This window comes from Procambarus clarkii, chromosome 45 (assembly GCF_040958095.1).
Source record: "Procambarus clarkii isolate CNS0578487 chromosome 45, FALCON_Pclarkii_2.0, whole genome shotgun sequence".
Taxonomy (NCBI): Eukaryota; Metazoa; Arthropoda; class Malacostraca; order Decapoda; family Cambaridae; genus Procambarus; species Procambarus clarkii.
The window spans coordinates 1,820,961-1,848,740 of record NC_091194.1 but is presented as its reverse complement, the minus strand read 5'-3'; the positions used below and the strand labels follow the sequence as shown (position 1 = coordinate 1,848,740).

At 47.9% G+C, this 27,780-nt stretch overlaps 2 protein-coding genes across 2 annotated transcripts in view; both read left to right on the top strand.

Annotated features, from left to right (window-relative positions):
• LOC138350391 (golgin subfamily A member 6-like protein 2) overlaps positions 1 to 9,449 on the top strand; it is a 34,486-nt gene extending 25,037 nt beyond the window's left edge. Inside the window, exon 2 of the mRNA XM_069301014.1 lies at positions 8,990 to 9,449. Within this exon, the coding sequence (XP_069157115.1) occupies positions 8,990 to 9,449 (460 nt within the window). The remainder of the gene's footprint in view (positions 1 to 8,989) is intronic.
• Positions 9,450 to 12,940: 3,491 nt separating this feature from the next.
• LOC138350390 (inositol 1,4,5-triphosphate receptor associated 1-like) overlaps positions 12,941 to 27,780 on the top strand; it is a gene marked incomplete at its 5' end in the record, with an annotated part of 62,686 nt that continues 47,846 nt past the window's right edge. The window contains 4 exons of the mRNA XM_069301013.1: positions 12,941 to 12,968; positions 14,508 to 14,609; positions 17,718 to 17,935; positions 22,096 to 22,235. Of these exons, the coding sequence (XP_069157114.1) occupies positions 12,941 to 12,968; positions 14,508 to 14,609; positions 17,718 to 17,935; positions 22,096 to 22,235 (488 nt within the window). The remainder of the gene's footprint in view (positions 12,969 to 14,507; positions 14,610 to 17,717; positions 17,936 to 22,095; positions 22,236 to 27,780) is intronic.

The following is a 27,780-nucleotide window of genomic DNA, read 5'->3' as shown; positions in this document are numbered from 1 at the left end:
TATTATAGGTATAGGTTAATTATTACTTAATTATTATTACTTATTATTATAGGTTACAATTATTACTTAACCTATTATAGGTATAGGTTAAGTAATAATTGTAATTACGAAGCAATAAGATGCTTATCTTAACATACTAAGAAGGTTAGGTAAGGTCGGTGTTTTCTATGAAGCTTTTCAAGGTAAACTAAAAGATTCACAATCAATTAGTATGTCTCACATGCACTTATTAAATAAGTCAATATTGACTATACGAAAGTGCGAGAAGGGGTTGGTGTGTGGAGGAGCGAGCACCAGGCGGAGGAGACATGTTATTAACATACAATCTACGGTAGCTCTCTACACCAACCTTGGGACTCCCTTGGGGGTCCTAGATACGGGCTACACTGGGTCAGGGGCCAGATTCACGAAAGCACTTACGAACCTGTACATCTTTTCTCAATCTTTTGGCGGCTTTGTTTACAATTATTAAACAGTTAATGAGCTCCTAAGCACCAGGAGGCTGTTTATAACAATAACAACAGTTGAATAGGAAGTTTTCATGCTTGTAAACTGTTAAATGTAACCAAAGCCGTCAAAGATTGAGGAAAGATGTACAGGTTCGTAAGTGCTTGCGTAACTGCTTCATGAATCTGAGTCCAGGCCCCTACCCTGGCCTCTAGCCCTGGCTCCTAGCCCTCAGCCCTAGGGCACTGTAACAAGCTTGGGGCAAATTGGGGCAGTCCCTCCTCCCCCCCCCCCCCCAGGTGCTCTCTGGGTGGGTGGCGAGGCTGAGGAGGGGGTGGGTGGGGGGGTATCTTCTTATCTTGAGATGATTTCGGGGGCGCGGCCCGGTCCTCGACCAGGCCTCCACCCCCAGGAAGCAGCCCATGACAGCTGACTAACTCCCAGGTACCTATTTACTGCTAGGTAACAGGCGCATCAGGGTTAAAGAAGCTTTTTGCCAATTTGTCTCCGCCTCCACCGGGGATCGAACCCGGAACCTCAGGACTACGAATCCGAAGCGCTGTCCACCCAACTGTCAGGCGCCTGAACCACTTCAAACTTGACGTAGGGGTGATAACAGTTCACTCTGAGAGCTCCTGTGGTTACGGCAATTGATTAATGATTTTCGATTGAGTGGTGATCAGTTGTCTCGATCTATCGTCTGCAATATTTGCAGTTGAGTGTGGTTGATGTGGTGGCGTGCAGTGGTGCATCAATTATGGCTGGTATCTTTGGTCATCATCCTCGACCCCCCCCCTCCCCCATCTTGAGGTTATCTTGATGATTTCTGGGCTTTTTTTTTTTTTAGTGTCCCCGCGGCCCGGTCCTCGACCAGGCTTCCACCCCCAGGAAGCAGCCCGTGACAGCTGACTAACACCCAGGTACCTATTTTACTGCTAGGTAACAGGGGCATAGGGTGAAAGAAACTCTGCCCATTGTTTCTCGCCGGCGCCCGGGATCGAACCCGGGACCACAGGATCACAAGTCCAGCGTGCTGTCCGCTCAGCCGACCGGCGACTCGCCGGTCGATGACCATCAGTCATCAACCACTTACGAAACCTGTACATCTTTCCTCAATCATGGCGGCTTTGTTTACATGTATTAAACAGTTTACGAGTTGGGAAACTTCACAACCCGAGGTTATTATTGTTATAAACAACCTCGTAGTGCCTCGGAGCTCGTAAACTTTGATTAAATGTAAACAAAGCTGCCATGATTAAGGAAAGATGGAGTGGTTCCGTCGGTGGTTGTGTAAATGCTTGATGAATCCTGGTATCTGGGCTCAGCATCCTGGACGCGGTTATATCTTGCTTCAAGCACTTCCACATCTGAAATTAATTTCCTGGGTCAAAATTCTTAGGTTGTTACGTTTTTGATGAAAAGATGTACGGGTTTCGGAAGAGGTTGCGTAAATGCTTTTGATGATCTGTGGCATCTTAACCTGTTTCTTCAATTCTTCCCGTATAAATATTTGTATTATCACTTCTAGGATTGCAATATTGTATTGATCAACCTCATGTCGGTTTGTTTCTTAGTGTCTCGAGTCGGACCTTGTTCGTCTTGGTGACACTGGGCGCTGTGACGGCTCGTCTCCTGGAGACCTTTGCTACACTGCGCGTCTGGGTCATGTTCTTAAAGGTGATTAGTGATAATTGCAATGCTGGGGCCGCTACACCTGACCAGGTGTGGCTAGGCCGGGGCCTGGCTACACCTGACCAGGTGTGGCTAGGCCGGGGCCCTGGCTACACCTGGCCTGGTGTGGCTAGGCCGGGGCCCTGGCTACACCTGGCCTGGTGTGGAGAGGCTGGGGCCCTGGCTACACCTGGCCAGGTGTGGCGAGGCCGGGGCCCTGGCTACACCTGGCCAGGTGTGGCTAGGCCGGGGCCCTGGCTACACCTGGCCAGGTCGGCAGTCATGCAGGAAAAACTGGCACCATGACAGTGGTGGTATGAGCCCTCACGCCCAGGTGACACAAACTTGTACCCTCGCTAACACGCACTAACCATCTGGAGAAAGTTGTTTACGGCCGCCCGGTATACTCACCAACACCCTGGCAGGGTATACCAAGGGTATACCAAGGGTATACCAGGTTTAAAATACACTTTAGCTACACATTAATAATGAGCGCTAATCTTTATTTTTCAGAATTGTTATATATGGCTGTAATTAAGGCAAGTCTGAATGATGGGTGGAGCCCAGGTGGTGGTGGTGGTGGGTGACCCACCTGGTGGTGGTGGTGGGTGACCCACCTGGTGGTGGTGGTGGGTGACCCACCTGGTGGTGGTGGTGGTGGGTGACCCACCTGGTGGTGGTGGTGGGTGACCCACCTGGTGGTGGTGGTAGTGGGTGACCCACCTGGTGGTGGTGGTAGTGGGTGACCCACCTGGTGGTGGTGGTAGTGGGTGACCCACCTGGTGGTGGTGGTAGTGGGTGACCCACCTGGTGGTGGTGGTAGTGGGTGACCCACCTGGTGGTGGTGGGTGACCCACCTGGTGGTGGTGGTGGTGGGTGACCCCAGCTGGTGACGGGTGATAGTGACGTTTCCTGTTTTAGACATTTTATTAAAAAAAAAGAAAGATTGGTACCGGATGACAATGCACTTGTGCAGCGTGTGTGTGTGTGTGTGTGTGTGTGTGTGTGTGTGTGTGTGTGTGTGTGTGTGTGTGTGTGTGTGTGTGTGTGTGGGAGAGAGTATACAGGTGTCACTGGTAAACTTGACAGCTGTAGGAGCTCTTTGAGCCTCCTGGAAGAGCGCCTCTGACCCGTCTCTTGCTGCTGGGAACCCAACACTTGTCTTGCCTAACTGTTACTACACCTTCCTCTACTGGCTGCCACGAATTATGACCACCTGTTAGCAGTGTGGCCCCCCCCCCCCCCTCGTGCTGTGGAGGTCCGCCAGGCTGTAGTGACCAGCCTGTGGTGACCAGGCTGTGGCGAGAACCCACCGCACTAGGGGGATGCTAACCAATATATTCCTCTACATTACATCATTTTTCAGATATATTAATGAACATGTAAACTCTGAAACTAATCTGACACTAATTAATAACTTGGGATTTGATATTCAAATTAGGTCAGATTTTGTTACCCAGAACATGGTAAGCTCGGCGGGTAATTACACGTGTATTAATTGTGTAATTAGCCTTGGGAATAGATCTCCAGAACTGTTAGTCATTTAAGACTATAAATGGTAAACTTTGCTTTGAAACAAGGTTCAGAGATGTTAGTACCCGCAACACTAGATACAGCTGTAGACGTCTAGTTTCAAGCACACACAAGTAAATTAACAAATACAATACGACACTGACAAACACAATACAACACCGACAAACACAATACAACACTGACAAACACAATACAACACTGACAAACACAATACAACACTGACAAACACAATACAACACTGACAAACACAATACAACACTGACAAACACAATACAACACTGACAAACACAATACAACACTGACAAACACAATACAACACTGACAAACACAATACGACACTGACAAACACAATACAACACTGACAAACACAATACGACACTGACAAACACAATACGACACTGACAAACACAATACAACACTGACAAACACAATACGACACTGACAAACACAATACGACACTGACAAACACAGTACAACACTGACAAACACAATACAACACTGACAAACACAATACAACACTGACAAACACAATACAACACTGACAAACACAATACAACACTGACAAACACAATACGACACTGACAAACACAATACAACACTGACAAACACAATACAACACTGACAAACACAATACAACACTGACAAACACAATACGACACTGACAAACACAATACAACACTGACAAACACAATACGACACTGACAAACACAATACGACACTGACAAACACAGTACAACACTGACAAACACAATACAACACTGACAAACACAATACGACACTGACAAACACAGTACAACACTGACAAACACAATACAACACTGACAAACACAATACGACACTGACAAACACAATACAACACTGACAAACACAATACAACACTGACAAACACAATACGACACTGACAAACACAATACGACACTGACAAACACAGTACAACACTGACAAACACAATACAACACTGACAAACACAATACAACACTGACAAACACAATACAACACTGACAAACACAATACAACACTGACAAACACAATACAACACTGACAAACACAATACGACACTGACATACACAATACAACACTGACAAACACAATACGACACTGACAAACACAATACAACACTGACAAACACAATACAACACTGACAAACACAATACAACACTGACAAACACAGTACAACACTGACATACACAATACAACACTGACAAACACAGTACAACACTGACAAACACAGTACAACACTGACAAACACAATACAACACTGACAAACACAATACAACACTGACAAACACAATACAACACCGACAAACACAATACGACACCATTAAGCTGTAACAGGGCTATTGGTCCATATGAGCAAGCTCGCTCATGTGTGTCTGGCCTACGCTTGAAACAGTCCAGTGATCCCACGTCCATTATTTTAGCCGGTAATCTGTTTAACAAAACAACCCTGTTTCTAAACCAGTATTTACCCAGGTCTTTCTTAACTCTAAAGTTACCCAATGTAAATCTATTATTGCGCGTAATATTTTCTGTTAATATATTAAAACCTTGTTTATTACACCCATTTGTTATACATTTTAATGTATATATAGTTGGCATGATACGGGGCTTAGTGTCCCCGCGGCCCGGTCCTCGACCAGGCCTCCACCCCCGGGAAGCAGCCTGCAGCAGCTGTCTAACTCCCAGGTACCTATTTACTGCTAGGTAACAGTGGCATCAGGAGTGAAAGAAGCATTTTGCCCATTTGTCTCCGCCTCCACCGGGGATCGAACCCGGAACCTCAGGACTACGAATCCGAAGCGCTGTCCACCCAGCTGTACGGGTAGATGAATGGGCTGCCAGTTTGTGTGGGGTCATTTGAGGAGGCTTAAAGATTGATTGATTGAGATTAAGCCATCCAAGAGGTGGCACGGGCATGAATAGCCCATAAGACTTAAAGAACCGACTGGGTATAGGTATATATGGGTGAGAGCGTGGGTATTAACACCACCCGCCCATTGTGGGTCGATAGAGTATACCTGGAATGGGTTCTGGGCAGTGTTGTACTTCCCCAAGCCCGGCTTGGAGCCAGGCTCGTCTTGGGATAACTCAGTCCAACAGGCTGTTGCTTGCAGCGGGACACAGACCCACTACAACCCGCTTGGTCACACACATCTTGCAAGAACGTGTCTAAATATTTTCTTGAACAATAACACTTTTGGTAACGCAGGCGATAGGTCACAACGTGGCTGAAGTATGTTGACCAGACCACACACTAGAAGGTGAAGGGACGACGACGTTTCGGTCCGTCCTGGACCATTCTCAAGTCGACACAATTGACTTAAGAATGGTCCAGGACGGACCGAAACGTCGTCGTCCCTTCACCTTCTAGTGTGTGGTCTGGTGAACACTTTTGGTAATATTTATGCTTGCTGGGAAGGCTGTTGAACCGCCAGGTAAGTCCACTACGGGCTCACCATAGCCCGTGCTACTTGGAACTTGTTCCGAGTAGCTTAATCTATAACAACAACAACGGCTATTGAACACCCGCGAACACTCTGATGTTCAGTGTTCACTGTACCTGTGCCTCTTCACTGCTCACTCCTGCAAGTCTTACCATATTAGCAGAGTCCTAATTAGGGTCGGAACAGTTCACACCAAGATGCTTTGATTTCCACTTAAATGTTAAGTTTAATATTTGTTTAAACAAAGATATTTTTACAAAGTGCTGTGGAATCATGTCAACATATGTGTCAGTTCTCTCTCTTGTAAGACAATTATTGGCTTTTTAGAACCCTACCACCACCACCTACACTACGCACCATTATATATATATATATATATATATATATATATATATATATATATATATATATATATATATATATATATATATATATATATATATATATATATATATAGATATATAAATATATATAGATAGATATATAAATATAGATAGATAGATATATAAATATATATATATATAGATATATAAATATATATATATATATATATATATAGATATATAAATATATATATATATATAGATATATAAATATATATATATATATATATATATATATAAATATATATAGATATATATATATATATATAGATATATAAATATATAGATATATATATATATATAGATATATAAATATATAGATATATAAATATATATATATATAAATATATATATATATAAATATATATAGATATATATATATAGATATATATATATAGATATATAGATATATATATATAGATATATAAATATATATATATATATAGATATATATATATATATATATAGATATATATATATAAATATATATATATATATATATATATATATATATATATATATATATATATATATATATATAAATGGAATAAAGTATAAAGAGTGAGGTATGGCTGGCGCCGCCATGTTTGAGAGAGAGAGAACCTGATACTGTGATCCGCCTTCCTCACACTTATACACTCTCACCTTCCCTCTCTCCCTTGTCCCTCACCTTGCCTCCCTCCGTCCCTCACCTTGCTCTACCTTATACTGCTCCACTATTCACAGAAAGGCTGGTATTTGTGCGTGCGTTAAACTCTGATGTGCGTGTGCTTGCGTGTGTGTGTGTGTGTGTGTCGCGGGTATCTTGTCACTACACTCCTCCTCCTCTCCATTACCATCATTCATAAGTGATTGTGTAGTGTTGGAATTGAAATAAGTTTATTGAGGTAAAATACACACAAAGGGATGAGGTAGCTCAAGCTATTCTCACCTCGTTCAGTACATCGTGTTAATACATACATATACACACATCACAAACAATAAACATATTACCGAACATTCTGAGAGATAAACATATACAATTCCTTAGTGTCCTTATCACCACAGAGCAGCAGGAGGTCTTAACGACACCTCACCAGGTGATGACAGCATTAACAATGGCATCTAATCTACACATCTTACCACCAACCAGACCGCTGGTAGACAGCTGTCTCTCCCCCGATTGATGAAGATTAAGCCACCCAAGAGGTGGCACGGGCATGAATAGCCCGTAATGTGTCTCCCCCGCCGCCTCCACGTATTTATAACATATTAAAAGTTAAGATTTCAACTAACTGCGCCTTAATATGGCGTCTTCAACTTGTTCGCTGTTACTAAACTAAAAACTTGATGGTTAATCACCTGGTTGATACCTGGTTGACACCAAGGGGGTCGTTACCTTGGTAGTTAATCCTACACAACTCTTTAGCTCATTACAGCTGAGTAATTTATATATTTATTTATATATATACAAGGTACATTGGGTTTGTGAGAATACATTGGATAGTACAGTATTTACATTCTTGTAAAGCCACTAGTACGCGCACCGTTTTCGGTCTTGTATATGTTATAACTGGCACACGCGAGTCATTATATGATTCTATATCATAAAGCTTTGCTGGCACTAATAGCTTAGTGGAACAAATTTGATTACTGTGAACCCAACACTGTAATAATTGAATTTAGTGTGACGTACAGTTGTGCTCACTTGTAACTGTCGTTGTCTTCGCCTGGCCGTGGAGTGCGCTTAGGCTTATGGAGGTCACCTGGGGCCAGATTCACGAAGCCGTTACGCAAGCACTTACGAACCTGTATATCTTTTCTCAATCTTTGGCGGCTTTGTTTACAATTATTAAACAGTTAATGAGCTCCGAAGCACCAGGAGGCTGTTTATAACAACAGTTGATTGGCAAGTTTCCATGCTTGTAAACTGTTTAATAAATGTAACCAAAGCCGTCAAAGTTTGATGAGATGTACACGTTCGTAAGTGCTTGCGTAACTGCTTCGTGAATCTGGCCCCAGGTCAACTACTGCCCACCTCCAGGATGCAACCCACAACAGTTGACTAACTCCCAGGTGTACCAATTCACTGCTAGCTGAACAGAGGCATTAGGTGAAAGGAAACATGGCCAATTTTGTCGTGGCCGCGATATCCTGGATACTGTGTGGACGACGTACGTCACTCTGCGTCATGACGTATAGCTATAATGTATTTTTTGTTCATAAACATGTGTCCGACGGCCCTCAAGTCATCAATATTTTGTTCCCCCCCCATATACAAAATTTATGATATCTTTGATGTCGTGAGCAAGTCTCTCACTTGAAGGTGTCTCTCACCATCATTCCTCTGCTGGGGACGGCTAGGCATAATGTATTCACCATTTATCATAATTTCATGAAAATTGGCAGTTTGTACTCACCGCAGAATATATTCAATTTATATTTTATCACAAAATATATTTTCAATGTTGAACAGGAAAATATTAAGTATTCATTGAATTTTAACTTTTTTCTGGATTTATTGTGTGAAAGTCAAGCATTTTCGCATTTGAAAATTGTGTCGGCGCAAGATAGCGTGCCGGGGGGCAAAGATAGCGTGCCGGGGGGCCAAGATAGCGTGCCGGGGGGCCAAGATAGCGTGCCGGGGGGCCAAGATAGCGTGCCGGGGGGCCAAGATAGCGTGCCGGGGGGCCAAGATAGCGTGCCGGGGGCCAAAGATAGCGTGCCGGGGGCCAAAGATAGCGTGCCGGGGGCCAAAGATAGCGTGCCGGGGGGCAGAGATAGCGTGCCGGGGGGCAAAGATAGCGTGCCGGGGGGCAAAGATAGCGTGCCGGGGGGCAGAGATAGCGTGCCGGGGGGCAGAGATAGCGTGCCGGGGGGCCGAGATAGCGTGCCGGGAGGCCGAGATAGCGTGCCGGGAGGCCAAGATAGCGTGCCGGGGGCCAAAGATAGCGTGCCGGGGGCCAAAGATAGCGTGCCGGCGCAAAGATAGCGTGCCGGCGCAAAGATAGCGTGCCGGGGGCCAAAGATAGCGTGTCTTGAAGCCCTATATAACGCATCTCCCCCACAACATCCTCCCCGTTATAGCAGTCTTTAAACTCCTTAAAACCTGCCTACTCATTTCCCACACTATATTTACCTAGTTGAGTTGTCGGTAATTGGTCGTTAGACGTCTTGAAGTAGGTGGTTAGGTCGAAGGGGCGTGCATAACATGGCCTATTGTTCTTATGTAACTGCCGGGAGAGAGGGTGACCAAACAGGCTGTTGGCGAGTGCTTCGTTGGGTGTTGATCTGGTGAGATAGACACACATTCTTGAAGGAGTTTAGTCTGTCGTTGGCAGGTGGAATGTAATGATTGTAATGAGGTTATGCGCGCCAGTTGGAACTGTTGTAAGAGGCCGCGCATAGTTGTGTTGTAAGCGCAGTATGTATATTTAGGTCAGGTCAAAGTTTGGTCGGGTCAAGGTTAGGTCAAGTGAAGGTTAGGTCAGGTGAAGGTTAGGTCAGGTGAAGGTTAGGTCAGGGGAAGGTTAGGTCAAGTGAAGGTTAGGTCAAGTCAAGGTTAGGTCAAGTCAAGGTTAGGTCAAGTCAAGGTTAGGTCAAGTCAAGGTTAGGTCAAGTCAAGGTTAGGTCAAGTCAAGGTTAGGTCAAGTCAAGGTTAGGTCAAGTCAAGGTTAGGTCAAGTCAAGGTTAGGTCAAGTCAAGGTTAGGTCAAGTCAAGGTTAGGTCAAGTCAAGGTTAGGTAAGGTCAAGGTCAGGTCAGGGTTGTTAAGTAACGTATGGGAACCCGTAAAGGACAGTTTTACTATTATTTATTCCTTCTAAGTTCTCCCTCGCCACCAAACTATTACAAAGACTATGACTCTCTCCACCGGGGCTCCCTCGCTCGCTGTACACTGATGTACTCTTTCTAACACTGCTCCGTATAAGCAGACTTTGTGTTATCTTGAGACGTAGTCCATTGCTGGATGATGTGTACTCTTGACACACGCCAGCTTATCACTGTCACAGGTGCGTGCGTGCGTGCGTGCGTGCGTGCGTGCGTGCGTGCGTGCGTGTGTGTGTGTGTGTGTGTGTGTGTGTGTGTGTGTGTGTGTACTCACCTAGTTGTACTCACTTAGTTGTGTTTGCGGGGGTTGAGCTCTGGCTCTTTGGTCCCGCCTCTCAACTGTCAATCAACAGGTGTACAGGTTCCTGAGCCTATTGGGCTCTATCATATCTACACTTGAAACTGTGTATGGAGTCAGCCTCCACCACATCACTTCCTAATGCATTCCATTTGTCAACCACTCTGACACTAAAAAAGTTCTTTCTAATATCTCTGTGGCTCATTTGGGCACTCAGTTTCCACCTGTGTCCCCTAGTGTGTGTGCCCCTTGTGTTAAACAGCCTGTCTTTATCAACCCTGTCAATTCCCTTGTGTGGTGTGTGTGTGTGTGTGTGTGTGTGTGTGTGTGTGTGTGTGTGTGTGTGTGTGTGTGTGTGTGTGTGTGTGTGTGTGTGTGTGTGTGTGTGAAGTAGAGTTGGGATGTAAGGTTACCACGTGAGTGGGGATCATTGTTTATGTGTGTGAGAGAGATGTTGGTGTGTGTACATCCTGGTGTGGCGCCTCTAGTGGTTCCTCTTCCCCCTCTTGTTGCCTGCCTGCCCCTCCTGCCTGCCTGCCTGCCCCTCCTGCCTGCCTGCCTGCCCCTCCTGCCTGCCTGCCTGCCTGCCCCTCCTCTTTCACCCCCTTCTCCTGCTTCCCTCTTCCTACATCCCCTCCTGCTGCCTTTCCCTGCCTTCCCTCATCCACCCCAACCCCCGCCTGAGTTTGGTCTGAGCTTGAAGCATCGGCGGGATTTGGCGGGTGGTGTCAGGTGTGTGATGCCAGGTGTGTGGTGTCAGGTGTGGGATGTCAGTCAAGAACAGTGCACACACACAAACACTGCCTCAACGGGCCGTATTCAATCTCAAATTCGAGTCCAATTTTTGTTCGTCAATTAAAAACTACAATAGCCACGATCAACGCGTGACCAGGCATAATAAAGTTGCTTATTACCGTTGCCTACAAGGTCGGTAAAAGCAGCCACCAGGCACAACAGCCTAGCTGATCACATTAATCAGTGCTTAGCGGATGTGTAATCACAGGCACAAACAAAATAGGAGTCATACAAGGTTGAGATTAATAGCCTGAGATGATCACTGTGGTGTTGTAATCACTTGTGTTACTCGGGAGAGTTGGGTTGATCAGGTCGTTTAGATTAATGGCTAATAATGGAGGGGGGGGAGGTAAACTATATTTTATCTGCTATTAAGGGGGTCACACTATGCCATTACATTTACTAATAGGGGTCACTATGCCATTACATCTACTAATATGGGTCACACTATGCCATTACATCTACTATTAAGGGGTCACACTATGCCATTACATCTACTATTAAGGGGTCACACTATGCCATTACATCTACTATTAAGGGGTCACACTATGCCATTACATCTACTATTAAGGGGTCACACTATGCCATTACATCTATTAAGGGGTCACACTATGCCATTACATCTACTATTAAGGGGTCACACTATACCATTACATCTATTAGGGGTCACACTATGCCATTACATCTACTATTAAGGGGTCACACTATGCCATTACATCTACTATTAAGGGGTCACACTATGCCATTACATCTACTATTAAGGGGTCACACTATGCCATTACATCTACTATTAAGGGGTCACACTATGCCATTACATCTACTATTAGGGGTCACACTATGTCATTACATCTATTAAGGGGTCACACTATGCCATTACATCTACTATTAAGGGGTCACACTATGCCATTACATCTACTATTAGGGGTCACACTATGCCATTACATCTACTATTAAGGGGTCACACTATGCCATTACATCTACTATTAAGGGGTCACACTATGCCATTACATCTACTATTAAGGGGTCACACTATGCCATTACATCTACTATTAAGGGGTCACACTATGCCATTACATTACTATTAGGGGTCACACTATGCCATTACATCTACTATTAAGGGGTCACACTATGCCATTACATCTACTATTAAGGGGTCACACTATGCCATTACATCTACTATTAAGGGGTCACACTATGCCATTACATCTACTATTAGGGGTCACACTATGCCATTACATCTACTATTAAGGGGTCACACTATGCCATTACATCTACTATTAGGGGTCACACTATGCCATTACATCTACTATTAAGGGGTCACACTATGCCATTACATCTACTATTAGGGGTCACACTATGCCATTACATGTGTATCTTCCTACCCCAAACAACTACCCCCCCCCCTTCCCCCCTCATCATTCTGTGTACTGTATAAAGTAAATGTGTTTACAAACAAGTCTGTTTTATTTTCAGGTAAGGTGTTGGCAGGAGTCGCTGACTGTCACCTACGGCGCCCCTACGGTGATGTATAACACACCTTCCCCCCTTCCCTGTGTCCACCTGTAAGCTGCCCCCCGCTCCTGTGCCAGGTAAGTATATTACGGGATCACCATAGCCCGTGCTACTTGGAACGTTTTGTTCCCAGTAGCTGAATCTTAAACAACCACCACCTCCACCTGTAAGCTGTCTCAGGGACTTTGGTTGTTCAGACAGGTTGTGGGGGTTGGCTCGGGGCATGACGTAGTTCAGGTTCAGTGAACGAAGATTGGGTAGGTGGGTGTTGATGGGGGCATCTTTAACTATAGATGTGTTTTCAGACATTGATGTCCACGAAAGCGGGTCTATGGCGAGTGTAGATTAGTCTTGCTTCATGGCTAATGGAGACACAGACAGACACACACACACACGCCCTCCCTCTCTCGCTCATGCTCTCACGCTCGCAACTGAGTGGACAGCGTTCGTGGGTCGTAGTCCTAATGGACACATGGCACGATTGTTGTGGGGACATCTGACTGCCCAACTATGGCGTATTATGTGTGTGTATATACCTGCCTCCTCCTCCTCCTCCTCCTAGTCACTGTTATAACCCTGGCCCTGCTTGAAGGTGTGCCTGATAATACTAATGATGCAGTTATGAGAACTCGGACTTGCTTCATTGGCTGACGCTGGCTGACATTGACTGGCTGCCTGGCTGACATTGCCTGGCTGACATTGCCTGGCTGACATTGCCTGGCTGACATTGCCTGGCTGACATTGCCTGGCTGACATTGCCTGGCTGACATTGCCTGACTGCCTGGCTGGCTGACACTGACCCACAAAGAAACGACTTTGGTAAGAGGAGGGGCTGGGGGGGGGGGAGGGTAGTTGACAGGAGAATAGATTCTCGTGTACAGCTATTTATAGTTGAAGATGAAGGCTGAGATAATCCCAGCTGGGAGCTGCGTCCCCGCTACAGGTGGTCTCTGCATCTTGCCATCTGCTCTCCACCTGCCCCCCCCCCAAAAATGCATCTGTTTACCCTAACCAAAAACCTAAAAAAGAACCAAAATCCGAACCGTTTTGGCTATTTAGAAGCGTCCGAACTCGTCACATATTGGCTTAGTGCTTTCTCCTGTCCCCACTCATGTTTAGAGAACGTTTATATCGCGGTGCTTTAATTTGTACTAATACGTCATGTTTGTAACGATTTGGTAGGCCTATACAAATCTGAAGGGTTAAGTGAGAGGACGGGTTTAGGCATGTGCAGGGGGGGGGGGCCAGGGCCAACTACCTTGAGGTGATTTCGGGGCTTTGCGCCCCCGCGGCCCGGTCGTCGACTAGGCCGCCTAAACTACAAATACAGCATTGACCATGAGGGGGGGAGGGAGGGAGGGAGGGAGGGGGGAGGGGCATGTGTAGATTAGTGTGTTTTTATGCAGGTGTGTAGATTATACTCATTTTTGAAGCAGGTGTGTAGATTAAACTAATTTTTGAAGCAGGTGTGTAGATTGAACCAATTTTTGAAGCAGGTGGTCAAAATAGAAAGCCGTGTATTTTGACAGGTGTGTGTGTGTGTGTATATATGTGTATAATAGATTAAACCCGTGAATTATGCAGGTGTATAGATTATACATGTGTTCCAACGCCAGGTGTGGAGGCCGGTGTGGAGTGCGACCTCTGTGGGCCGGCGTGTGTACCTCGTCCCTGTGGCTCGGCTGCTACCCAGACCCCAGCCTCACCTGTGACCCCAGGTCAGTACCTGTGACCCCAGCCTCACCTGTGACCCCAGGTCAGTACCAGTGACCCCAGCCTCACCTGTGACCCCAGGTCAGTACCTGTGACCCCAGCCTCACCTGTGACCCCAGGTCAGTACCAGTGACCCCAGCCTCACCTGTGACCCCAGGTCAGTACCTGTGACCCCAGCCTCACCTGTGACCCCAGGTCAGTACCTGTGACCCCCGTTGGTATATGGGTTTGTGACCACCTAATTCCTGTCTCTGCAGCCTCCCTTGTGCCTTCAGGTCGGAATACGGCACCTGTGGACCCCCTGGGGGGCGGAACACGGCACCTGTGGACCCCCTGGGGGGCGGAACACGGCACCTGTGGACCCCCCGGGAGGCGGAACACGGCACCTGTGGACCCCTGGGGGTCGGAACACGGCACCTGTGGACCCCTGGGGGTCGGAACACGGCACCTGTGGACCCCCCGGGAGGCGGAACACGGCACCTGTGGACCCCCCGGGAGGCGGAACACGGCACCTGTGGACCCCCCGGGAGGCGGAACACGGCACCTGTGGACCCCTGGGGGTCGGAATACGGCACCTGTGGACCCCTGGGGGTCGGAACACGGCACCTGTGGACCTCCGCATCGGTACAATCATTAAAACATGTGACCGAACACGTGGCTCGGCTCTCACAGCCTTGGGATTATATAAGGCCGGCAATCTTGTCTTCCATCTGAAGGCGGCTGTAAGCCTTCCTATTGTACTGCTGAACACCTGGCTTCATTGTCAAGGCACCTGGGACCATTAAGCATTTACTCACCCACTTACGAAACCTGTACATCTTTCCATAATTATGGCGGCTTTGTTTATACACGTTAAGGGGGCATCAGTGCAAAAATATGCGATAAATGGAAACTAGTTTGATTTCATTCAAACTTTTTTGACGAGTTGTGTATGAAAAGGGTTTCATGTGGTCCAAGTCTCGGCATCGTAGCATAAATAGGAAGGGAGCCTACCTTGAGGCTACCTTGAGGTGCTTCCGGGGCTTAGTGTCCCCGCGGCCCGGTCGTCGACCAGGCCTCCTGGTTGCTGGACTGATCAACCAGGCTGTTAGACGCGGCTGCTCGCAGCCTGACGTATGAGTCACAGCCTGGTTGATCAGGTATTCTTTGGAAGAACAAAGGGAGAACAAAATATTGTCGTCAAATTTTCCAAAATGGTCAAAAATTAACATCAAACACAAGTGTCAACTGAAATCATGTCTGATGGGAGCCGGTCGGCCGAGCGGACAGCACGCTGGACTTGTGATCCTGTGGTCCCGGGTTCGATCCCGGGCGCCGGCGAGAAACAATAGGCAAAAGTTTTTCACCCTATGCCCCTGTTACCTAGCAGTACAAATAGGTACCTGGGTGTTAGCTGTCACGGGCTGCTTCCTGGGGGTGGAGGCCTGGTCGAGGACCGGGCCGCGGGGACACTAAAAAGCCCCGAAATCATCTCAAGATAACTCTCAGCTATCACAATAGCATATAATAAAAATATTTAATAATTAGTTTTATCCAAAAAAATTAGTTAAAAAAAATGTTTATCGGACGATTTGCATGAAAGTTGTACACCAGACTGCACGTAAGCCTATCTGTAAGGCTGCCAATTTTGGAGGAATTAGTTGTCAACCTCGGCCACAGATGGCAGCACCTTAGATTTCATGCAGGTGAAGTCACAATAACGTGGCTAAAGTAAGTTGACCAGACCACACACTAGAAGGTGAAGGGATGACGACGTTTCGGTCCGTCCTGGACCATTCTCAAGTCGATTGTGTCTTTCTCAAGACAATCGACTTGAGAATGGTCCAGGACGGACCGAAACGTCGTCGTCCCTTCACCTTCTAGTGTGTGGTCTGGTCAACTTAGATTTCATTTTTTACTTTATTTTCAAGTCACATAAACGTTCCTGTAACTTTCATTTTGTATTCACTTTACATGAAACTTACACCTTATATGTAGAGTTTATTTCTACAAATCTGTTTTGACTTTTTTTCCTAAGTTCATTTATTGATTTTATAATAGCAATAAACCAGGATATATTTGCATAATTTTTTATGGAACTTTGAGTATTAGTAAAACTAAACATATTTTGGAAAATCGGCTGAAACAGATTCATTTATGTTAATATGATAGAAAAGTATGATAGAAATGATTTCCTTTGGAAATTGTGCTTGTAATTTCTATTTGAAAATGTGTAAAGTTCATTGAAAATACAAAACAAAAAGCCAAAAAAATCTTCCTATTTATGCTACGACGCTGAGACTTGGACCACATGAAAACCTTTTCATACACAACTCGTCAAAAAAGTTTGATTGAAATCGAACTAGTTTTCATTTATTGCATATTTTTGGACAGGAAAACTGCAGGCGTCTGTCCTCCAACCTTGGACAGGCGAACAAAAAAACTTTCTTTCTTATAGATATAAATAGTTGGTTAGGCTTATCGTGGTTTCCCCGGCCAACTACCGACCTTTTATCTGTGCAGTCAGAGGCTTAGGGTCCGTACAGGACGATCCCTCCATAAACAACAGACCTTGTACAGGACGATCCCTCCATAAACAACAGACCTTGTACAGGACGATCCCTCCATAAACAATAGACCTTGTACAGGACGATCCCTCCATAAACAATAGACCTTGTACAGGACGATCCCTCCATAAACAATAGACCTTGTACAGGACGATCCCTCCATAAACAATAGACCTTACACAGGACGATCCCTCCATAAACAATAGACCTTGTACAGGACGATCCCTCCATAAACAATAGACCTTGTACAGGACGATCCCTCCATAAACAATAGACCTTGTACAGGACGATCCCTCCATAAACAATAGACCTTGTACAGGACGATCCCTCCATAAACAATAGACCTTGTACAGGACGATCCCTCCATAAACAATAGACCTTGTACAGGACGATCCCTCCATAAACAATAGACCTTGTACAGGACGATCCCTCCATAAACAATAGACCTTGTACAGGACGATCCCTCCATAAACAATAGACCTTGCACAGGACGATCCCTCCATAAACAATAGACCTTGCACAGGACGCAACCCACAACAGTTGTCTAACCGGACGTCTTGGTTACAGAGAGCGAGGAGTGTCTGGCGACGGCGGCGCAGTGGGAGGCAGATGAAGGGCCCTCGGGTAGGGAGGACCTGCTGCAGGACGACCACCACCCCCCCAGGCCCCATACACCCCTGCACAGAGACCTCCGGCAGGTGGGTCTACTCTTCCCCCCCACACACCACCACCACCGACCTCTGCGGCAGGTGCGTCTCCCGCCCCAACACCGACCTCTGCGCCAGGTGGGTCTTCCCCCCGTCACAAGTTGACCCTTTCCCCCTCTACCCTCACCCCCCTCCCAAGCGCATCGTAGTCCAGCGCGTAACTCTGAGCACGTCGTAAGTCTTCCCGCCTCCACACGCGGCACTGTAGAGTACCTCTGACTCCTGCATCCTGTCCCGCTCCGTCTCCCGTCTCTCACCTTCCGTCGCCACTTCACACGAAGAGCACCGTCATTGGAGCACCGTCACCCCCAGCTCTCAAAACGCAGGTTTTGAGAGCTGGGGGCTCTGAGCAACTCCTGCACCCCACCAGGTGGTTCTTGCACCCCGCCAGGTGGCTCCTGCACCCTACCAGGTGGCTCCTGCACCCCGCCAGGTGGCTCCTGCACCCCGCCAGGTGGCTCCTGCACCCCACCCGGTGGCTCCTGCATCCCACCAGGTGGCTCCTGCACCCCGCCAGGTGGCTCCTGCACCCCGCCAGGTGGCTCCTGCACCCCGCCAGGTGGCTCCTGCACCCCGCCAGGTGGCTCCTGCACCCCGCCAGGTGGCTCCTGCACCCCGCCAGGTGGCTCCTGCACCCCGCCAGGTGGCTCCTGCACCCCGCCAGGTGGCTCCTGCACCCCGCCAGGTGGCTCCTGCACCCCGCCAGGTGGCTCCTGCACCCCGCCAGGTGGTTCCTGCACCACACCAGGTGGCTCCTGCACCACACGGCCCCACTGTCTACTCAAGATCATGTGTACACTAACTACTCCTATTTTCGAATTAATATAAAAACTATTCCCACAATAAATATTAATGTTGCTAGTGAATGTGTACATGTATGTGTATGTATATATGTGGACCATAACCGGTGTTGGAACAGACATGCTCGTCCAGCATGATATCAGGGAACCACTGGTAGTTTCGATAGCCACACTACACATTAACAACCCTCAGTATTTAATTATTTTCTGTTATCTTTATTATCATTACTACTGATTGTTAATGCTTGAAGATAACATTTTCACAGTTCTTTATGTATTGGCTTTTGTCTTTTATGTAATTCATGGGAATTTGGCTTAAGATTTCGGCATTTCTCACGAAACAGAATTTGAAAACACTTTTCTTTGTTGTCAAATATGACGAGTGTTGACCCGGCGCGGCGCCAGACCCCGACCAACACACCGCGGCCACCAGTTGTGTGTAACGTTGCGCTAATGTTGCTTCAACGTTGTGTGCTTCCCACTGTCCGTGGCCACCAGTTGTGTGTAACGTTGCGCTAATGTTGCTTCAACGTTGTGTGCTTCCCACTGTCCGCGGCCACCAGTTGTGTGTAACGTTGCGCTAATGTTGCTTCAACGTTGTGTGCTTCCCACTGTCCGTGGCCACCAGTTGTGTGTAACGTTGCACTAATGTTGCCTCAACGTTGTGTGCTTCCCACTGTCCGCGGCCACCAGTTGTGTGTAACGTTGCACTAATGTTGCCTCAACGTTGTGTGCTTCCCACTGTCCGTGGCCACCAGTTGTGTGTAACGTTGCACTAATGTTGCCTCAACGTTGAGTGCTTCCCACCGCCTGCTCTACCTTTTAGATATGAACTTTTATGCCACTTGAATTTCCTTATACTGCATATATATATATATTACAATGTTGGTGTTTGAGGTAAACACTTTTAAGTGTTAGGGATGTAACCAACAAGTGTTATCTTTCCACTTGGGAAGGTGTTGGGAGAGGCGAGAGGCGGAGGATATGACGGTGGCAGTGTGACCCAGAGCTGTAGGGGCGGGAGTGTTCACCCCCGGAGGTCAGTCACTCTTATTGATATCAATACATACACAAAGGGACGAGGTAGCTATATCCTCACCCCGTAGCTCAGTGCTTCATAGCCCCGAGTGTGTGTGTGGTGTGCACCTCCTCTGTTGCACCACCTGGCTGCTCCCACACCTCTCCCACACCTGCTCGACCTCTCCACACCTGCTCGACCTCTCCACACCTGCTCGACCTCTCCACACCTGCATCTGCCTTGCCTTGTAGCTTTCTTTGCTGTGGTATATGGGGGGCAGCTGCGGCTCTTGCATTATAGATCAGTGGACCAGGATTCGTCAAGCATTTACGTGGCCGCTTTTGAAACCTGTACATCTTTCCTCGTGACAGTTTTACTTACATTTATTAGTAGTAGTAGTAGGCATCCATCAGTCTCGGGGGACTATATGGAGTTGCGCTCTGGTTGTCGGTCTGGAGTTGGCCTCTCCAGGGCGCAAAGCCAGGGTAGATTGATACAGGGGTGAAGCTGTTACCCATGCAGCAGTTCCCCCCCCCCCCTTCTCAAGTCACCAATGGAAAGGCAAGCGCCAATACGATTGGTTCCAGCGCCGTCGTAGGAACTGTCAGAACGAGGGTGAAGGTAATATCGAACTGCTCCCAGGGGCTCCAGCTCCAGAGGTTAAACATTTATTAAATTGATTTATTATAAACATTGTATTATAAACATCACATTATAAACATTGTATTATAAAGAACCTCGTAGCACTTCGGATCTCATAGACGGTAATAAATGTTAAGAAACCCGCCATGATTGAAGGAAGATGTACGGGTTTCGTAAGGTGGGCACATTTTACTAACGATTCCTAAAGTGGAACAAAGCCGCGTTGTTCTTGGCGCTGTGTTGCTTTGGGGGTAAAGTGAGAAGCTGCGGGTTACATAGTGGTGGTATTACGCGACCCATCCTCCCAATATGATGAGTTGTAGAAACTCCTTTTTACCATGTCGTAGTTCAGTCGATTAGGGCAGCGTCTGGGATCCTCTAGGACGTAGGTTCGAACCCTCGTCACGGCCCTTGTGGATTTGTGCAATTATAGAAAGTATTTGGTGGACCGTACCAAAATGTACTGTTGTACCGTACCAAAATGTACTGTTGTACCGTACCAAAATGTACTGTTGTACCGTACCAAAATGTACTGTTGTCCCTGAACGGTATGAGGAGTGTTGGCCTCGGGTCACCCGAGACGAGCTCCGCCTGTTGAGTCGACCAGAGGTCAATTGGCGAGTTCTTTGTGTATTGCTTTTAACTTGAGAAGTGAAGTCGAAGAGCGTGTAGCCAAAGGCGGTGGTGATGCAGCCAGCCACAGCCAGCTAGATCCGGGGGCCCAAGACGAGCTCCGCCAGTCACGATTCATCAAGCAAACAAGTGTCCCACTTACGAAACCTCTACATCTTTCCTCGATGATGGCGGCGGCTGTGTGTTTATTAAAACAGTTTACGAGTTTGTAAACATCACAACCCGAAGTTATTATAAACAACCCCGCAGTGCTTTGCAGCTCATAAACTATTTAATATATGTAAACAAAGCTGCCATGATTGAGGAAAGATGTACAGGTTTCGTAAATGACCACGAAAATACTTGATTAATCCTGGCTCCTTGAGTCATTTAGACAGAATTAAGTTATCACTTGTATTTTGAGTCGGTTGCATCCCTCCTCGTCTCGCCTGTCAGAAGGCGTCTTCAATGTGCTACTTAATGTCTTGTAACTGTGTAGTTTATGCTTACGAGTAGGCCTATTGCGTGCGTGCGTGCACACATGCGTGACTCATTGCGGGTGCGAGCATCTGTTCATAACGTCTTGTTTTCAACCGTCTTTAGTTTAATGCAGTGATTTCATTTGATGACCTGACCACACACTAGAAGGTGAAGGGACGACGACGTTTCGGTCCGTCCTGGACCATTCTCAAGTAGACCACACACTAGAAGGTGAAGGGACGACGACGTTTCGGTCCGTCCTGGACCATTCTCAAGTAGACCACACACTAGAAGGTGAAGGGACGACGACGTTTCGGTCCGTCCTGGACCATTCTCAAGTAGACCACACACTAGAAGGTGAAGGGACGACGACGTTTCGGTCCGTCCTGGACCATTCTCAAGTAGACCACACACTAGAAGGTGAAGGGACGACGACGTTTCGGTCCGTCCTGGACCATTCTCAAGTAGACCACACACTAGAAGGTGAAGGGACGACGACGTTTCGGTCCGTCCTGGACTATTCTCAAGTCGATTGTTTTTAACTTGTTGATCTTATTATAGTTTGTGTGTGTGTGTGTGTGTGGGGGGGGGGGGGGGAGGGGGTACATATAGTGTAATGTCTTGTCTGTGCAACATAGCCTTCCCGGCTTGGTGCCTCCTTTGATACTAACTTGTCTTGTCCACAGTGGGTGGAGGTGAAGGAGGAGGCGCAGCAGCAGGAGGAGGAGGAGGAGGAGGAGGACCGGGAGGTGGACACCGGGGACATGTCTACCGACCACGCCCTCTACGCCCCCAAGCCTGCTTACGACCAACTCGACCAGTACCGGTAAGTTTGTATAGCAGACTCGACCAGTCCCGGTACGCCTACGACCGGCTTGACCAGTCGTAAATCTTGGTAAATCTGACTGCCTCAACCAGTAGTCTCCAACTGGCTCGACCAGTCCCGGTACACCTACGACCTGCTGGCACTAGTACTCCCAGAACACAGTACAACGACCACCAATCGGGTGTCTTTCTCATCCTCTGGCCACGCCCCTCCCTCTTGTCCTCTGGCCACGCCCCTCCCTCTTGTCCTCTGGCCACGCCCCTCCCTCTTGTCCTCTGGCCACGCCTCTTTCAATTGAACATTAATTTTCGTATCACATTATAACGAAACTCTAAGTACACCAGCGGGTACACCAGGGCACCACCGGGTGCTCCGGGGCACCACCGGGTGCTCTGGGGCACCACCGGGTGCTCTGGGGCACCAGCGGGTACTCCGGGGCACTAGCGGGTACTCCGGGGTACCACCGGGTACTCCGGGGCACCACCGGGTACAGGGTGTTGAAGGTGTGGCACCATGATAGGAATTACCTGGCACCACCATCGTCGCCGAGGCGAGCGGTGCCATGTATGGCACCGCTCTCAGGAGTGGTGGTTGATGCCAGGCACGCCCTCCACACCCACCACTTGAAGGTCGGTGGTCCTCACACCCACCGTAGTGCTGGGGTCGTCACCTTACACTCTCAGATAACATAGTTCATATATGGATGACACCAGTTTGACCAGCTAACCGTCTTGAGGTTATCTTGAGATGATTTCGGGGCTTTAGTGTCCCCGCGGCCCGGTCCTCTACCAGGCCTCCACCCCCCAGGAAGCAGCCCGTGACAGCTGACTAACACCCAGGTACCTATTTTACTGCTAGGTAACAGGGGGCATAGGGTGAAAGAAACTCTGCCCATTGTTTCTCGCCGGCACCTGGGATCGAACCCAGGACCACAGGATCACAAGTCCAGCGTGCTGTCCGCTCGGCCGACCGGCTCCCTCATAAACCATCCCTTGACTTTTCCAATAAATATTTAATGTGTGTGTAATGTGTGTGATGTAAATTCTATAAAGGGTTAGATTAATGGTTTTAACGTGAATTTCTTTCATCAGAAAGTTAATGACATCTCGTCAAAGGTTATTTTAAAAATGTATTGATCTGACAATTTTTGCTAAAGTACTTGTTAGCATATTCAGAGGCAGGAAATAAATATAAATGGATGACTAAAGACTAATTAGTACTACATTGTCTCGTAGGCACTGTTAGGCAAGCACTGTTAGATCAACCTGTTCCCATTACTTAACGAACGTTAAATTTGCAGTGGTTTTGTATACAAACACATGAACCGATGCTTATTAATCCCAGGATGCATCAATATTATGGTGCTTTGACCTTCATTAGTAGTAGTAGTCATCCATCAGTCTCAGGAGACTATGGAGTTACGCTCTGGTTGTCGGTCTGGAGTGGCCTCACCAGGGCACAAACCCAGGGTAGGTTGAGTCGGGGGAGAAGCTGTTACCCAGGCAGCAGGTCCCCCCCCCCCCTCTCCACGGCGCTGAAAGTCTCCAATGGAAAGGCAAACGCCAATACGATTGGTTCCAGCGCCGTCGCAGGAACTGTGAGTTCCGGGGTTGACCTCGAAGGTGGTGAAGATGGGCACAGGGACCTCCAACCCTCACTTCATTAGAGCACCACAATCATGACGGTCGAGTCGATTGTGTCAACAGTTGGGTAAGTGTGAGGACAGGAGGGGCAGAGGTCACCAGTATGGTGTAAGGTGTCAACAGAGCCACTGTGAGTTAGCACACTATAAACTACACGCATTATCCTCACCTGCATAAAAGGCGGGTGATTGTGTGGGATCCGCGTCGGGCTAATTACCAGAGGGGGGGGGGAGCTAACTAGCGGATAATGTGATTTGGTAATTGGGCTCATTAGCGGAACAAGCGCTCCTTTGTCGTGTTAAGATTAAAGAAGCCGTCTCAGTAGTAACCTGTAAGAGGCGACTGTGGCGGCTCTCGTCCTCCTTGACATCCGGCTGCTCCACTCTTCTCTCACTTTGTCCCTCCGTAAAAAATGCGACTGTTTTCTTGTGCCTAGCCAGAAACGAACAAACCCAAGCAACTCGCCTAACTGATCGAGTCCGATGCATAGAAAACGTAAATATCTGTGAGTTACTTTCAACTAAATCTCGCGTCCCTGGAAGACTGAAGAGTTAGGGGGAGACATGATCACCACATACAAGATTCTCAGAAATTGATAGAGACATAAAATTTAACACAGGTGGTACACGAACAATGGGTCACAGGTAGAAACTGACGACACAAATGAGCCACAGGGACAGTAAAAAAGAACTTTTTTTCAGTGTCAGAGTAGTTAACAGGTGGAATGCATTAGACAGTGATGTGGTGGAGGCTGACTCCATACACAGTTTCAAATGTAGATATGATAGAGCCCAGTAGACTCAGGAATCTGTACACCAGTTGATTGATGGTTGAGAGGCGGGACCAAAGAGCCAGAGCTCAACCCCCGCAAGCACAACCAGGCAAGTAGAACAATGTTAGTACACACACAGCCTCTCCCTGCAGGGAGGGATGCCCAGCAGTGGTGACGAGACAAGAATCAGAAGGTTGTAATGGTGTGAGCATCAATATAATGAGGGTGTTGGCGCGCTGGTGGTGTCAGTGTGCGGCTGCTGCCGCTGGCGGGAGCACCATCTGCGGCTACGGCTCCTTAGCACCTCCACCTACAACACCCGGCATCCTTATCCTCGTCCCTGTGTTGTCCTAATAGCTCCTTTCAACAGTCATGGCGGCTTTGTTTACATTTATTAACCGGTTTTCGCGCTTGTAACTTAACAACTCAAGGTTATTAATGCCTCATAGTTCTTCGAAGTTCATAAACTGTTTAATGAATGTAAACAAAGCCGCCATGATTAAGGCAAGATGCACAGATTGTGTAAATGTTTGATGAATACTGGTCCCAGCCGCTGCAAGAGGCACCTGAAGCAGCGAATCCAACTAAGTAGCCAACTTCGGTCACTATACACGCTGAAGACGTTTGAATCCAAGAACAGGTGGACCAGGATTCTTATCAAACACTTAAGTGCCCACATACGAAATCTTTGCATCTGTCCTCAAACATGGCGTCAAATACCGCCTCGTAGCCAAGCTCGTAAAGTGTTCAATAAATACAGACTAATCCTCCACGATTGAGGAAATGATGTAGAGGCTCGCTAAGTGGCCACATGTTTACTGGCGAGGTCCCAGGCCTGGCGGGGAAGGTGGACCAGGATACAAGGGGCTCGAATTAGAGTAAAGTTGATGTCGTACACTGCGCCACTCTCATGTACATGACGCTGCGCCACTCTCATTGGTCGAGAAGTTAGGTACGTGACGCTGAAAGGGAACCACCGTCCTTTGAATCCCATTGGTTGTTGGCTACCTTCGAGTCTCCGTGGCACGGGTAAACTCCACTCGTGGATTTTAATTATTTAATTTGTTCTGAGTATTCTGACAGGCAGTTGCAGGCATTCACCAGTTATGTAGTAATATAGTTTTAAATAATATATATGTTTTATTACTATGAATACATTCAATAGTGTAATATTGTGATGCCGTGTTTTATCATTCTTTTAAAAGTGAGTGATATGTATGTGTGTGTGTGCACGCGCGCGTGCGTGAGTTGTTTTATAGAATATGTAACACATGTTATTACTTTGTTATCTAAGCATGTTGTTAGTTATCTAAGCATGTTATGTTTCATTGCACGCTGCAAGGATGTCCCGCAAGTTGTCGGTGCTCCACGAGGAGGCTGAGGACGTGTTGTCTTGTAGCTCCACCATGTCGTCGAGGTCGCCCCTCATGCCAACAGCTCCTCCAGAGTCGTCCCCTCTCCCGGGTAAGACAGGCGAGGGACACAACGCCTTCCCCTTCACCATCTGTCGGAGCGAGCTCGGAGCAGTGGGGGATCTCAGCGAGGAGTGTGCGGCGACTCAGCCTCGCTTCCTGCTGCCACTCACTCCTACAGAAGAGGATCCCTGTGATGATGGCAGTGGCCTCCTCTTGTCCCCTCAATCCATCACTTCGCAGATGCTGGCTTTGGCCTCCCCGGTATCGCCATTCTCCTCGTCATCTCCCTTCTCAACCTCGCTGGAGGATCTGCCATCTGCAGCATGCATGGAGGCCACCTTCTTGGACGAGGTGACAGACAAGCATAACCTGAGCGGCGAGTCCCATCGCCTGGACCTTGGGGAGAGACTTAGCATGTCGTCCCTGACCGAGTCCGCTGATCTCGCATTTGAGTCGCACTCTGAAGCTGTGAGACATTATATGCCACAAGAGATGGGTGTGGCACATCAAGCTAGTATCCCAGGGCCACAGGACAGCACTTCGATGAGCAGCGGACAGCAGGATGGTAGAGGAAGGAATCAGCAGGAGTACCAAATCGTCTCCAGGTTGTCAAAATCTCTATCTGGAGACTACTATAGTCCGGTGGAGGAGTGCCCCCACAGCGAGACGCGGCCACTCCTGGATGAGGCGGGTGTTTCTGCGGCGGTGGAGCTGCGGCGGAGGTCGACTGGCGCTGTAAGCCACAGGGGCATCTCGCCTTCTGCCTCCATCATATCTGGACGAAGTCTCTCCTACTCCCGCCCTCTTCAGTTAGGCTCGGTGACACCAACAGTGCAGAGCATCGTAGCCCCGTCGTCAACAGTGGCTTGTTCCGTTATAGCTTGTTCTGATCCTCTACTCAATGACTCGCCTCCAGAATATTGTACAGGAGACTCCTTAATCCGTCGGGATTCTCTGACCTTGCCGCCAGGTCCGGCTAAACTGTGGTGGACGCCACGGTCACGTGCCGCCTCTCCCTTATTTTCTTCGGCAGAATCTTCACCTCTGGGCTCCCCTGCCTACCGCACCCCGCCCGAGGGCACACCATGGTCTACCCCGCGCCCTTCCCTCGAGTACACTCCTGCGCTGGAGGCTCGCCTTGATGCCGCCGCCGCCGCTGGCGACTGGACCACTCTTGACTCTGGTCAGCAGGAAGGAACTCCATTCCACACCCCAAGACCGTCCCTCACGCCCCGCCCCTCCCTAGTGCTGGAGCCCAGCGAAGGGCCGCCCTGCATGTTGCTTCTGGCCGGAGACCAGGTGTCTCGGAGCCCCGGACTCCCCTGCAAGATTCGAATTCGTCATGATTCAGATTCCCCGCAGGATGAAACCTGGACTCAGGCATTCTCCTGTGGTAACTTCAACGGCCATGCACAAAGGCGTCTTTCGCCCTCTTTGCTCCCCGTGCTACCCGAACACCACGACCCGCTAGCCAAGGACACGGCTGCGTTATCGGACAAAGAGAGTACAGCAGTGTCAGTTGCACAAGAAGAGTAGCAAGTGGCAGGGATATTGCACAATATGTAAATTGTAGGTGCTTATGTTTATATTGCGGTGAAACACATGCTTAAAAGTACTGTAATGGAGTTTGACGATGTATAGTGCCTCGCTGTCATATGTGGAGAGAATCACAGCCCATGATGCAGTTGCCGGCCGTCTACCTCGGGTCCTAAGGA